General features: G+C 40.0%; 2 protein-coding genes across 2 annotated transcripts; both read left to right on the forward strand.

Annotated features, from left to right (window-relative positions):
* The first annotated feature begins 1,273 nt into the window (after positions 1-1,273).
* Positions 1,274-10,022, forward strand: LOC103457330 (4-galactosyl-N-acetylglucosaminide 3-alpha-L-fucosyltransferase 9-like). Its single transcript, XM_008397370.2, has 3 exons — positions 1,274-1,369; positions 7,928-8,103; positions 8,293-10,022. Exons 2-3 carry the CDS (start codon positions 8,091-8,093, stop codon positions 9,369-9,371), a joined length of 1,092 nt encoding a protein of 363 aa, XP_008395592.2. The 5' UTR covers positions 1,274-1,369; positions 7,928-8,090; the 3' UTR covers positions 9,372-10,022.
* On the forward strand, positions 4,003-7,920 carry LOC145554647 (4-galactosyl-N-acetylglucosaminide 3-alpha-L-fucosyltransferase 9-like). Its single transcript, XM_081614826.1, has one exon. The coding sequence runs from the start codon at positions 4,090-4,092 to the stop codon at positions 4,975-4,977; it is 888 nt and encodes a 295-aa protein (XP_081470952.1). The 5' UTR covers positions 4,003-4,089; the 3' UTR covers positions 4,978-7,920.
* Positions 10,023-12,651: the final 2,629 nt, after the last annotated feature.

The raw sequence follows: 12,651 nt of genomic DNA on the forward strand, positions 1-12,651 counted from the left end.
AATTTCCTAAAACTGTTTTCACAGTCATTTTTATATTCCGTACTGCATCCACTCTGCTTTTGCAATAAGCCTGAAATAACTACACCTTTTCTGTCAAACACCGCTCCTACTTATGTGATCAAACTAAAGTGTTGGTAGCAGTTAAATTGCTCCTCCTCATAAAGAACTGATGAGAAAACTGTTGATTTCTAAAATGTGTCAGCTATTTCTGTTCCCTGTATTTGTTAGAAACACATTACGAATATACATATCACCTGAATACAACTTCTGACTTTAACTAGGCTTCGCAACAAGTCAAATGCATGTACATCCCACATCAGAACAGCATGGGACACGACTCAATGTGTAATCATAGCAGGTGCAGGTTATTAGCTATAGCGACTAATAGCTGCTGTCCAATAGATATATTTCAAGGGAACGAACTATCATAGACACTAACAAAGATGTATGTTTGACGCTAGACAAGGTTAGACAAGGACCTGACATGAAACACAGACGTCAGGTGGGACTAAATACACTGGGAGGGTAAATCACAGGAACGAGACACAGCTGGGATCAATGAAACGGGAAGAGTCAGAGACACAGACTCACAGGGAACAGGATCACAATGAACACAAAGAAACTCAAAGATAAACACAGAAAACTATGGATCACAACATTATTAATATTTCCACTCCCTGAAATAAAGCAAAACAAGTAGGACAAGCAATAGATTTCATTAAAGCTTTATTACACTGTCAAATGATTTAATAACAGACTCATAAACAATGTTTTTACATCAACTAAAGTGGACCAAATAGCCACATTTGCCTCAGTCCTCGCACACACAAGGGTTAAAACAGCCTTAAATAAAGTTTCAAATGTTAAGTTCATAAGTGCTTTGTAGACATCTTGCTGTAAAACTTTAGGATCGATTAAATTAAGAAAATTAAGACTAAACAAAATGGCAGAGCTATATAATATTACTACTTAAAGCTAATTTTTAAAGTTTAATTGGTAATACTTGTATAACAAATTTATGTCAGATTATGATGTCTTGGTTAATGTAAAGTTGTCATAACAAAGACATTTTGAATAATGTCAGCTTTGTATTAAAAGTGTCATGATTTACCGAATGACACTTTATGACTACAGTCATAAATATTCATGAAGACTTATTGATGTTTATGACACTGACATGTCAGTTTTATTCACCCCCTTCAAATAAATTGTTAGCTCCACCCTTCTAGTCTTGGGAGTGGACTGTGAGGAGGATGTTTGGCAGAAATCAAACAAATGTCATTCCTGTTCCTGGGAAGTTTGGTGCATCATCATAAGTCCAGACAACTCTCTGAGGAGCTACCTTGATCTTCCTTCACTGCCGTCAAAGGTAAGACAAAAAGTGGCGCAACTTCAGAATCCTACAAAAGATTTGTGTCTTCTTTTCTTATTTCCTAAAATGCAGCAGAACTGCTTATGTTTTTTCTGAGCTTGATGCTGTTGGCATCTCCATCATACATAACTGCAAAGGACATCAATATTTATGTGTCTGTTGTGTATAACTTGCTTTCTGTGGTAAATGATTTGACTATCTTGACAATGTCAAATCGTTAATGCTGAAACGTTAACAAGTATATGGGTTTACTTAATACTCGTACTTTGAACTGCCTTGTTGCTGAAAATGTGCTATATAAATAAAATTACCTTACCTTAATAAAAGTGAAAAAAAGGCACTTAGCTGTTTTGGATTTAGTGTCTATCATAGATCGGTAAAAGTACAAAAGTCATATTTACGAAGGTTAACACAGCGCAACAGTTTTTAAATGAGCTGCATACACGGTAACGTCAGTCCAGTTAAACCTGTTTAAACAGTTGCTGTGGGTCCTTTTTGATTTGGTTAAACAAATCATTTTGGATCAATGCCAGAGGAAAAATATATACAAAACAGAATAGATTATCAATATAATGTCTGGGGTTTAACTTGATCGTTTAAACATCTGGGCTTGGGTTTAAAGCTGCAGTATGTAACATTAATTAAAAATATATTTATGTATTAAAGCTTGGTGTCAGGAGGAGGGTCTGATTATCCCTTCTCAATGGTGGAGAAACAATTTACCATTTACCATTCCAGGAATACAGTTTGTCTGCCATTATCGGTGGTCATGCTAACTAGCCTGAGTATTCGTGCCAGGCTCTGTGATGACAAACCAACCGTAGTGAAGCAGACAGAAAGGGGGAGTGAACAAGAGGGCGACTGTCTGTTTCTGACTAGACATTAACCAGTTGCTCTTAAATTAGCCAGAGTTCTCTTGCTTTTCTCACATCTTCCTCCTGGCCTGCATGGACCTAAAAGGTTCTCTCAAATCTCGATGGCGTTGCTGTAAAGTCAGTCGTCATGAGGTTTGGGACTTTTGCCTCAGACAGATAACTCCACATTCCCAATAAAACATTCCCATGTTTTAATGGGAAAACATTCCCTGTTGTTCTGAAGGTGAGTCCGTGTGCTCTGCTGCCTGCCACACAGAAGAAAGGAATTACGAGCTCCACTTCAGCCAAAGTTTTAAAATCAAGTAACGTTTCTCCAGATGAAGTGCTCGAAAGTCGACAAGACCCTTTGAAGGAGTTTCCGGATCCCTCAAGCTCCTCGTTTCAGCAGGAACAAGTCTTGCATCATGCGCTCTTTTTGCACCAGTGGTTTTCTAAACATCTCTTCGACATGCTGTCGACTCCCAGATAGCGAGACGCATGAGACCAGGGCAGAGATGAGGCTCCGATTGGAATATTTTGGTTGATTGATTGATTGATTGATTGATTGATTGATTGATTGATTGATTGATTGATTGATCTACCTCCATGTTGTGTTCTGTGCTTGAAGTTGAAAATGTCTGTCTCCACCACATGGTCAGATGTGTAAATTGTAATCTGACCTACACCTACTGATTATTTGTCTCCATTTGTCTCTATTATGACATAGTGAGGTTTAACAAATGTATAATAAATAGTTTTTGTAAAAGTTACACGCTGCAGTTTTAAGAGCTCAGAAAAAAACATAACATCAATGTTTATAATAAGCAGTATGTACATGTTTCTTCACGTTTTATATAAAATCTTTAGACGTTTGGTGTTTAAAGTTTGTCCGTCTCATTTGTTTATGTTGCATGTGTTAAGAGAATAAAATCATCAACTTCTGGCTCGTTATATTCTCTTGTCCACACAGAGATGACAGCGTCACAATAATCAGCATTTATTCAAGACAGATGCAGACTATCACCAGAAAAGCACATCAGAAAACTTCAGAAACCTCAGAGCACCAACACTTCTGATTGTTTCCCAGACACACAAAGGGCAGATCAAAGATCTTAGCAAACGATCTGCTGTAACTACAAGTAAAATAAAGGTCAATAGGCCAGAATAAGTTATTAATTTTAAAACTATAATTAGGCTATTTCAATCAAGACGTGTTAAGTTTTAAAACTAGCATATGTTAAATTTATTTTCTTAAGACATGCTCAAGTGTTGGAGCCAATCTGAGGAAGACCTGCTAATTCAAGATCGACCAAACCTCACTGGTTCATCAAGACACAAAATTGAATTGTCTTTAAGAGCAAAGCAGCATCTCTAAGTGTGGATCAGCATATTTGTTTGTGTTACGTTGATTCATAAGGGGTTTTGCGTGGATCTCAGCATGCCACCAACAGGTCTGTAAAGCAAAGTCAACGAGGAAGGGTCAAAATGAATCTGAAATATTAGGGTTGGTGTCCTTGGTAGGATGCACATTCAGAGAATGTGTTTTACAGTTGGCCTAAGAGACAAAAGAAAAACAACAATCAGTCATTGCAGTTACAGTTAGCTGACTCAGCTCATTCATCATGGCTTTTCCTGTTTCTACGCTCTTCTCAGGACAGAGCAAGCCATATGGAGCTTTTCACAAAATCCTCAGACGGCTACTACTCAGTATTTTTATCCTCAGATGTTTTGTGAAGGCCTTTCTGATACATCATAAGTCATCCACCGGCTGGATAAATGATCCTTTAAAGTCATCCCATTAGGCAAAAATACATCCAGTATCTCTTTAGCGCAAAGAGTAAAGACCTGACCAATGACAAAAACATGACCGTAGTTCTTGTCTGGTTGTGGCCCTTTAGAAAAGGCTATGAAACAAACGTCTGCAGCTCCATCTTCAACATCGAGGGCTGCTTCGTTACAGCAGACAGAAACTTCTACAGCAAATCGGACGGTGTCGTCATCCATCACAGAGAAATTGCTGGGGACCTGTCCAACTTGCCGAAATCACAGAGACCTCCGTTCCAGAAATGGATCTGGATGAACTTTGAGTCGCCGTCAAATTCAGAGCAGATTCCTGGGATTAATAACTTGTTCAATCTGACTCTCGGTTACCGTCGAGATTCCGACATCCATGTGGCCTATGGGTCTATCGTAGCAGCAGATACTGTGGAGGACTTTGTGCCACCAAGCAAAAACAAACTAGTCTGCTGGATCGTCAGCAACTGGAGTCCCGATTTTACGAGGTCAAAATATTATGACGAGTTGAAGAACCATATTAAAATTCAAACATACGGACGTGCCTTTCAGAAATCTCTCTCTAAAAATGATTACCTCAATACTATGTCGAGTTGTAAGTTTTATTTGTCCTTTGAGAACTCAGTCCACAAGGACTACATCACTGAAAAACTCTACATCCCCCTCTCTGTGGGCACAGTGCCGGTGGTTCTTGGCACGACCAGAGAAAACTACGAGAACTTTGTTCCGAGAGACGCTTTTATCCACGTGGATGATTTTAAGTCACCCAAAGAGCTGGCTGACTACCTGCTTCTTCTGGACAAGAACCAAGAACTGTACCTTGAGTACTTCAGATGGAGACGGCACTTCAGAGTGTACATAATCGATTCCTGGACAGAGCGCCATGCTTGTGATTATTTGAAGCGATACAAAGAATATAGGGCTTTCAAAAACCTCAACAAGTGGTACTGGGGCTGATGATGTTGAGATGGGCTAGCCTGAGCTCACCACCTCTTCGTAAATCAGCACTCAGTAATCAAAACGTGATTATTTTTTGGACGACCTGAGCCATTTGAAGCATGGCAAAGAAAACATCTCTTGTCATTGTAATGAAATCAAGCAAAGTAATTTAAAGCTGTTGTGCACATCTGTAGAAGTCGTTAAGCATGTTGTTTTAAGTTTACATTAGAACTGAGGATCCGACAGATCGTCCTTCTATTTTGTGATGAAATATGTGCCTGATCCATTGTTTAAAAGTTTCGTCCTTCCAGTCTTCGTTCTTTTCATTTCTGTCTTCAAATTATTTATACTTGATGTCCTGAATCCTTTTCACCATCTTTCCTTCTGGGGTTAGGGTTACATGTTTTATGTATTTTGTGTCAGTATTTCATAAAATATTTTTGTGCAAATTAAGTTTAATTAGTTGAAAACAAATTTTGGTCTCACTCTAAATTCCTTTAAAAAATAGCTATAATTTTTACACTCGCAGTTCATGTGACAGCATTGCATCATTTTGTTGGCTATGGGCTTTAATTCTTTGTTCTTTTTATTGTATTGCTTTTGGTAGATTATTAGTATTTATTGGTCTAGTTTAGTTGAGGGAACAGGCCAGTGAGTTCGATGATAAAAAAATATTTTGACAGCATATTAATAATTTTAATTTGTCAAAACACAAATTGTGAAGCGCAAATCACCAGAGAATGTTTTGCCATGTCCTGGCTGCAGAATGGAAACTGACCAAGTTAAGCATATACAAGTAAACGTAACTTTTCATCTTATTGTTCCTTAAAAAAGTTTGTTTTTATGTTATTGCACTTAAAAGAGGTAAAGAAGGTAAGATAAATATTCACTGCAGACCTGGTTCTTTCTTCTGTTTTTGTAAAACAGACAGGAAGTGCATTTGCACCTTTTACAGATGTTGCTGGGTATCTCCACCAACAACAAAATAATAATAACAATAATAGCTTTTTATTAGTGTAACAAATGATATGGCACATTATTGTGCAAACTGTCCTTGGAATATGAATAGATGTAACATTTTAATCAATGAGCAATGAAGTCTAAATTAGATTAAGACAATATGCAACTAACAAGTAACTAGGAATAAAAACATAAGATGGATCTACCATTTTAAACTACCGCAGTTCAACCAGTTAGGCAGTGCGTGTGAATTTTGTATGACTTCTTAATTAAGCAGCAGTTTTAGATAAATACCAGAAACATAGTTTTCATAATTTAAACCCAGCTTTATTGATTTTGGCATGCTACCCTGTGGATCCGCCCATCCTTACATACTTTCCATGGTAAACCGACACCTTTGAAGTATTTGGGGATGGGCCTCAAACACAGTTTTCTTGCGTAACACAAGAAAACTGTGTTACTCATAGTTGGCTTGGCTGATATCTTACTGGTATCATTAAGATGTCAGTAAGCGCCATGCTCAAACAATTTTGTGCAAGTATGGACATGATGATAATGTCAGACCATCACAGTGGTAATCAGAAAAGAGCAGTGTCACCCAGATGATAGGAAAGGTACGCAAATGGGACAAATCAGCAATTACTCTACATACAGCCAAAGGAAACAAAGTCAATGTTTTAGAAAATGTGTCTGACAACGAGGAGACCTACCAACCTGGCTCAGTATTCCAGTTCTGTTAGGAGGAATATGCTCCAAATCCAGCAGACAATTGTAAGAAGCTACAGGAAGGAAATCCAAAACATTTGCCCCAAGTCTTACAACTCAAAGACATTGCTAACAAATACAAAGGAAATGTGTCAAAATCTCTGATTTCGAAGACATTAATTAATAAAAGCTCTGATATATCCCTTATCTCATTCTTGTGGCATTTAGTAGATCCATCTAACTTAAAGCAAGATACGTTTGGTCTTATCTTACTTTAGACAGTGAAGGAAAAAAGTCCTATGTGTCTTTGTTAGGTGTATGTAAACTTCTGGTTTCAACTGTTTGTTGGTGAGAGACAAACAGAAGCTTTTAGCATCAAAGATGTGACCCGAAAACTAAGTTTAAATGTTAGTGTCAAAGAAAAAGCCTTGGTAGGTTTATAAATATAAGAAATGGAGAAGACAGGATTTTTATAAAATCCTAGTCTTATTACAATAGTCAAGCGATCAACTCAGAAATATTTCAATAAACTTTTAAAACCTTAACGTGTTTGTCAGTTAATGATCAGTAAAAAAATAAATCTAATTTTGTCAGGATGACAGCATTTGCTAAAGTGCAAGCGCAGGCCTGTATGCTCAGGGATGCATAACTCTCTGTACACTAAACATCATGTTTTCATGGTGCAGAAACCACTTGAGTAAATCAAAACATCTCACAGAATGTGAAAACGGTTAGAAAGCAATCTTGTCCAAACTTGATACTGAGGAACTAAAGTGATAATATTTAAATCAGGCGCAGAAGAAAAAAATATATATACATGATGTCAGCTTTGCAGAGTATAGAAGTCGCATTGTATGGTAGTTTAACACCGTCGTGCTGTGAGAGCCATATTGTCAGATTGAGGGGAGCAGACTGACTGCTTCACACTCACTGGAAAAAAAAAGTAATAAAAATCTAGTAATAAAATCTAGTAATAAAAATCTATCCACCTCTTTTTTCATCACTGGAAAAAAAAAGAAAAACAATGAGGCCTTGAAGTTCCTAACCTGTGCACCCTAATATTCAAGACCATAAACAGGCCAGAAGAAACTGACCTAATATTGTATCGTATCTGAGACTGTATGTCAAATTTTGACCTTGAGATATGTTGACTCAAATGCGTCATAAAAGGGCAGAAAAGTGATATATTTACACTAATGATGTGTAAGTAAACGTCAAACCAGAGCTGTATCTCTGTATCCATATTAAGTAAAATGTGCTAAATGTGTTATTTCTTGTTCTCTGTTTCCATGCTCACCTGAAGGTGGCATCGTTAAGAAGACCTGCAGATTTAAATTCAACAAAACCTCCGCAGATCATCAAGGACACATTTTCTTGATGTTAAAACCACTGGAGCGTCTCTGAGTGCTGGCCAACAGATTTGTTCGAATAGCACCAATTCATAAAGAGTTTGTTTGGATCTAACCATGGAGCCAACAGGTCTGTAAGCAAAGTGATTAAAAAAGCTTTTCTTTTCTGAATTTATGTGAAAACAGGGTACATATTGAATGCAGCTGGGTTTTTTAAAGTTATGTTAAAAACACATTATTCTCTGTAAGAACCTGCAGTAATCAGGAATAAATTGATTAATAAGTTTCATGTTTTTTTTTGTTTTGGTGCCCTTCTTAGGACAGAGCAAACCATCTGGATCTTTCCACAAAATGCTCAGACTGGTTCTCTTCAGTGTTTTTATTCTTGAACTTTTTATGACTATCTTTTTGATGTACTATAAACCACCCACTACCTGGTTAAACCATCGATCATCAGATTCCACAAAGAACATCCAGAATGTTTATACCGCAACCAATGACAAAAACATGACTATAGTCCTCATCTGGCTGTGGCCCTTTGGAACAAAATATGAAGCGAACGTCTGCAGCTCCATCTTCAACATCGAGGGCTGCTTCATTACAGCAGACAGAAACTTCTACAGCAAATCGGACGGTGTCGTCATCCATCACAGAGAAATTGCTGGGGACCTGTCCAACTTGCCGAAATCACAGAGACCTCCGTTCCAGAAATGGATCTGGATGAACTTTGAGTCGCCGTCAAATTCAGAGCAGATTCCTGGGATTAATAACTTGTTCAATCTGACTCTCGGTTACCGTCGAGATTCCGACATCCATGTGGCTTATGGGTCTATCGTAGCAGCAGATACTGTGGAGGACTTTGTGCCACCAAGCAAAAACAAACTAGTCTGCTGGATCGTCAGCAACTGGAGTCCCGATTTTACGAGGTCAAAATATTATGACGAGTTGAAGAACCATATTAAAATTCAAACATACGGACGTGCCTTTCAGAAATCTCTCTCTAAAAATGATTACCTCAATACTATGTCGAGTTGTAAGTTTTATTTGTCCTTTGAGAACTCAGTCCACAAGGACTACATCACTGAAAAACTCTACATCCCCCTCTCTGTGGGCACAGTGCCGGTGGTTCTTGGCACGACCAGAGAAAACTACGAGAACTTTGTTCCGAGAGACGCTTTTATCCACGTGGATGATTTTAAGTCACCCAAAGAGCTGGCTGACTACCTGCTTCTTCTGGACAAGAACCAAGAACTGTACCTTGAGTACTTCAGATGGAGACGGCACTTCAGAGCATCAATCAATTCCGTTGCAGAGAACACATGTAAGGCCTGTAATTACCTGAGATGGAAAAATGAATACAGGGCATTTAAAAACCTTAACAAGTGGTTCTGGGGCTGATGGACTGCGCAGCACTCATCACCTCTTCATAACGTTGTACTCAGAGAAAAGTCAAACTGATAATTTAATGGAATATTTACATGAAGAATGCGAGTAAGCAAACATGAAAAAGAATGTAAAGTTAAACGTGAAGGTGGTTTATTATTTTTGGGAACAATGTTTGTACTTCATATGTTATTCTTACATGTTTTTATGTTGGATTTTCATGTCTAATGCAGGAGATATATCTTTGTGTGAAGAAATATTGAAGTCAGTTTCATAATTGTGCACATGGGTGTGATAAGGAGAGCTGGATTGTTAACTGATCACTCAATCAATGGTCAGTGAATGGGATTTGGTTTACATAGTCTCTAGTTAATCTCATTATTTGCTCAAATTTGTTTCCTCATATATGAAAGTTGTTGCTTTTTGTAATATTTACCTCAATTGAAAGTGGAGATCCCAGCAGTGGGTGGAAGTTGTTGTTAACGCAATATCGTTGTTCGGTTAAAAGATGCACTTCTTTACTTTACTTCCTTACTTTTCACTTGTTTTCTGCAAGGGTCTGGTCCTATCCAGTGTGACAAAGTTACAACTGGATTTTTTAATAAATAAATTGTGCTGTATATATTTTTAATATTAAAATCTTATTGTAAGAGTGTGGAAAGCAAATGGAGCTGTGATGTAACTTTGTTGGTGACGCTTTATGCAATTAAGAGGTTTTAGGTAAAAACTGAGAGGCACTTAAGCAGGACAACAGACTACAAGCAATGCTAGTAGCGCCAGAGCATGAGGTATTTTTATATTAAATTTGTAGCAGATGGCAGTCTGCTTTCATTACCTTATTGAGGAAGTTGGGCCAAAATGAGCCACAGATTTTGGCCGGTCCAGCAAACTTTTTTTTAACAGTTTTTCCTGTATAAAAGCAAAGTGTCAGTGTATTTGGAAATTCAAGGGAAATACCTTTTTCTACTTTTTATGGGTTTTGTATTTTTTCTCGATGTGCTCTAACTGTGGATACGTGTGTGAATGGAAAAATGAAGTGAATAAAGGTACGGGTAAAAGAGCAAACTAGAATAAATGAAGAGTCTGGTCTTTTTACAGCAAACATTTGTGTGGAAAACTGAGTTGAAACCAGAGTTTTACATGCACAAGACAGTTCAGTTCAATTGAGTTTATTTGTGTAGTGCAGAAACACAACAAATGTCTACAGTCTTAACCAAACTGATTTTGTTTGTATACAGAAACGTGAGGCCAACTGTATCGAATGATATTGTAATAAGCTGTCTTGATTGTGAACAGCACAAAGACACGGATGGCGGCGCACGTAGTTGCAGCGGCTCATTGCTCTTTCGGTCGGTGCTATGTTTGGCTGCTAGTGTGCGTGTTGTTTTGTGTTCCGTACTCATCATGCTGGACGACATACAGTCGGGACGATCTTTTGACGATCGGTGCCCGCTACGAACAAGATGTTACAGCTGTTTTTCAACGCTTGTTCAACATTCCGGGGGACATTGCGAGGAGCCCCGGCGCGCCGTGGGTTACCATCTTAGCAGGGAGGAAACGCCGGCGGCGAAGGGAGAGAAGGCAGAAGCGGGGCTGCAGGGCCGGCTTGTTAGCTAGGCTACGGAGGCAACGACACAAACCACCGCTACCTAGCCTGTTTCTCTCGAACGCCAGATCCCTGGTGAACAAGATGGATGAACTGAGACTACAGGCTGCATCTCATAGTGCAGTGAAGGACTGCTGTATTCTTCTAATCACGGAGACCTGGCTGTATCCAGACGTAGCCGACTCTGTCATCGAGCTAACAGGCTACACAGTACTGCGACACGACAGAACAAAAGACTCTGGTAAAAGCAGAGGAGGGGGGCTCTGTGTGTACGTGAACAACACCTGGTGTACTAACACAGCAATTGTCACCAGCCACTGCTCCGCAGACCTGGAGTATGTGACTGTTAGATGCAGACCCATATACCTCCCCAGAGAGTTCACCGTAGTAATGATAACCGCTGTTTACATACCACCGGATGCTAATGCTAAAACAGCTATTGCACTTCTGCATGGCAGCAGTGGCCATTTGCAGAGCATCTATCCAAATGCTGTGCACATTATAGCGGGGGACTTCAACCATGCAGACTTGAAGACGGCGCTCCCCAAATTACACCAGCATGTAAAGTGTGCTACAAGAAAGGCTAACACTCTGGACAAAGTCTACTCCAACATCAAGTCAGGCTACAGGGCTAGACCACTTCCGCACCTGGGTCAGTCCGATCACCTGTCCCTGCATTTAATTCCAGCCTACACCCCACACAGGAAAAATGTCCCAACCATTATCAAAGCCATTAAATCCTGGCCCGAGGATGCGACAAAGCAGTTGCAGGACTGTTTCGACAGGACAAATTGGGATGTTTTTCAACATCAGGATCTGGAGGTTTTTACAGACACTGTACTTTGTTATATCAAGAACTGTATTGACACTGTAGCTGTGGATAAACGCATTCGTATCTTCCCAAACCGGAAGCCCTGGATGACTCAGGAGGTCCAGCGACTGCTAAAGACCAGGAATACTGCCTTCAGGTCTGGGGACAGGACCGTCTATAGTACAGCCCGAGCTAACTTGAAGAGAGGCATCAGAATGGCTAAGTCCGACTACAGGAGGAGGATAGAGGACTATCTTGAAAGCAACAACAGCAGGCAGGTGTGGCAGGGAATCCAGCATTTCACCAACCACAGGGCCAACTTCGCAGCTGCGGAAGGCGACGCCGCGCTGGCAGAGGAGCTGAACCTCTTCTTTGCCCGCTTCGATGTGAAGCCAACAGAGGCAGCCACACTACATCAAGTGACCCACAACACCACACTCCTCGTCGTAGAGGAGCACGAGGTGAGGCGCACACTGAGGGCCGTCAACCCAAGGAAGGCTGCTGGGCCTGATGGCGTCCCTGGACGCGTCCTGAAAGACTGCGCTGATCAACTGGCTGGAGTCTTCACCAGGATCTTCAACCAGTCCCTAGCCCTGTCTACAGTCCCATCCTGCCTGAAATCTTCAACCATAGTCCCAATACTCAAGAAATCTCACATCTCTTGCCTCAACGACTACCGGCCAGTGGCGTTAACCCCTGTGGTGATGAAGTGTTTTGAAAAACTAGTCCGGGGTCATATCGCAGCACTTCTCCCTCCTGGCTTTGACCCCCACCAATTCGCCTACAGAACCAACAGATCCACAGAGGATGCTGTGACCACAGCCCTCCATGCTGCTCTGTCACATCTGGAGCGGCAGGGGAACTATGTGCGGATGCTC

Source organism: Poecilia reticulata, chromosome 13, assembly GCF_904066995.2.
Source record: "Poecilia reticulata chromosome 13, P_reticulata-male-v2, whole genome shotgun sequence".
Classification (NCBI taxonomy): Eukaryota; Metazoa; Chordata; class Actinopteri; order Cyprinodontiformes; family Poeciliidae; genus Poecilia; species Poecilia reticulata.

What these genes read in the sequence shown, in the direction of transcription:
- LOC145554647 (XM_081614826.1), top strand. Translation starts at nt 4,090, where the DNA reads ATGACCGTAGTTCTTGTCTGGTTGTGGCCCTTTAGAAAAGGCTATGAA.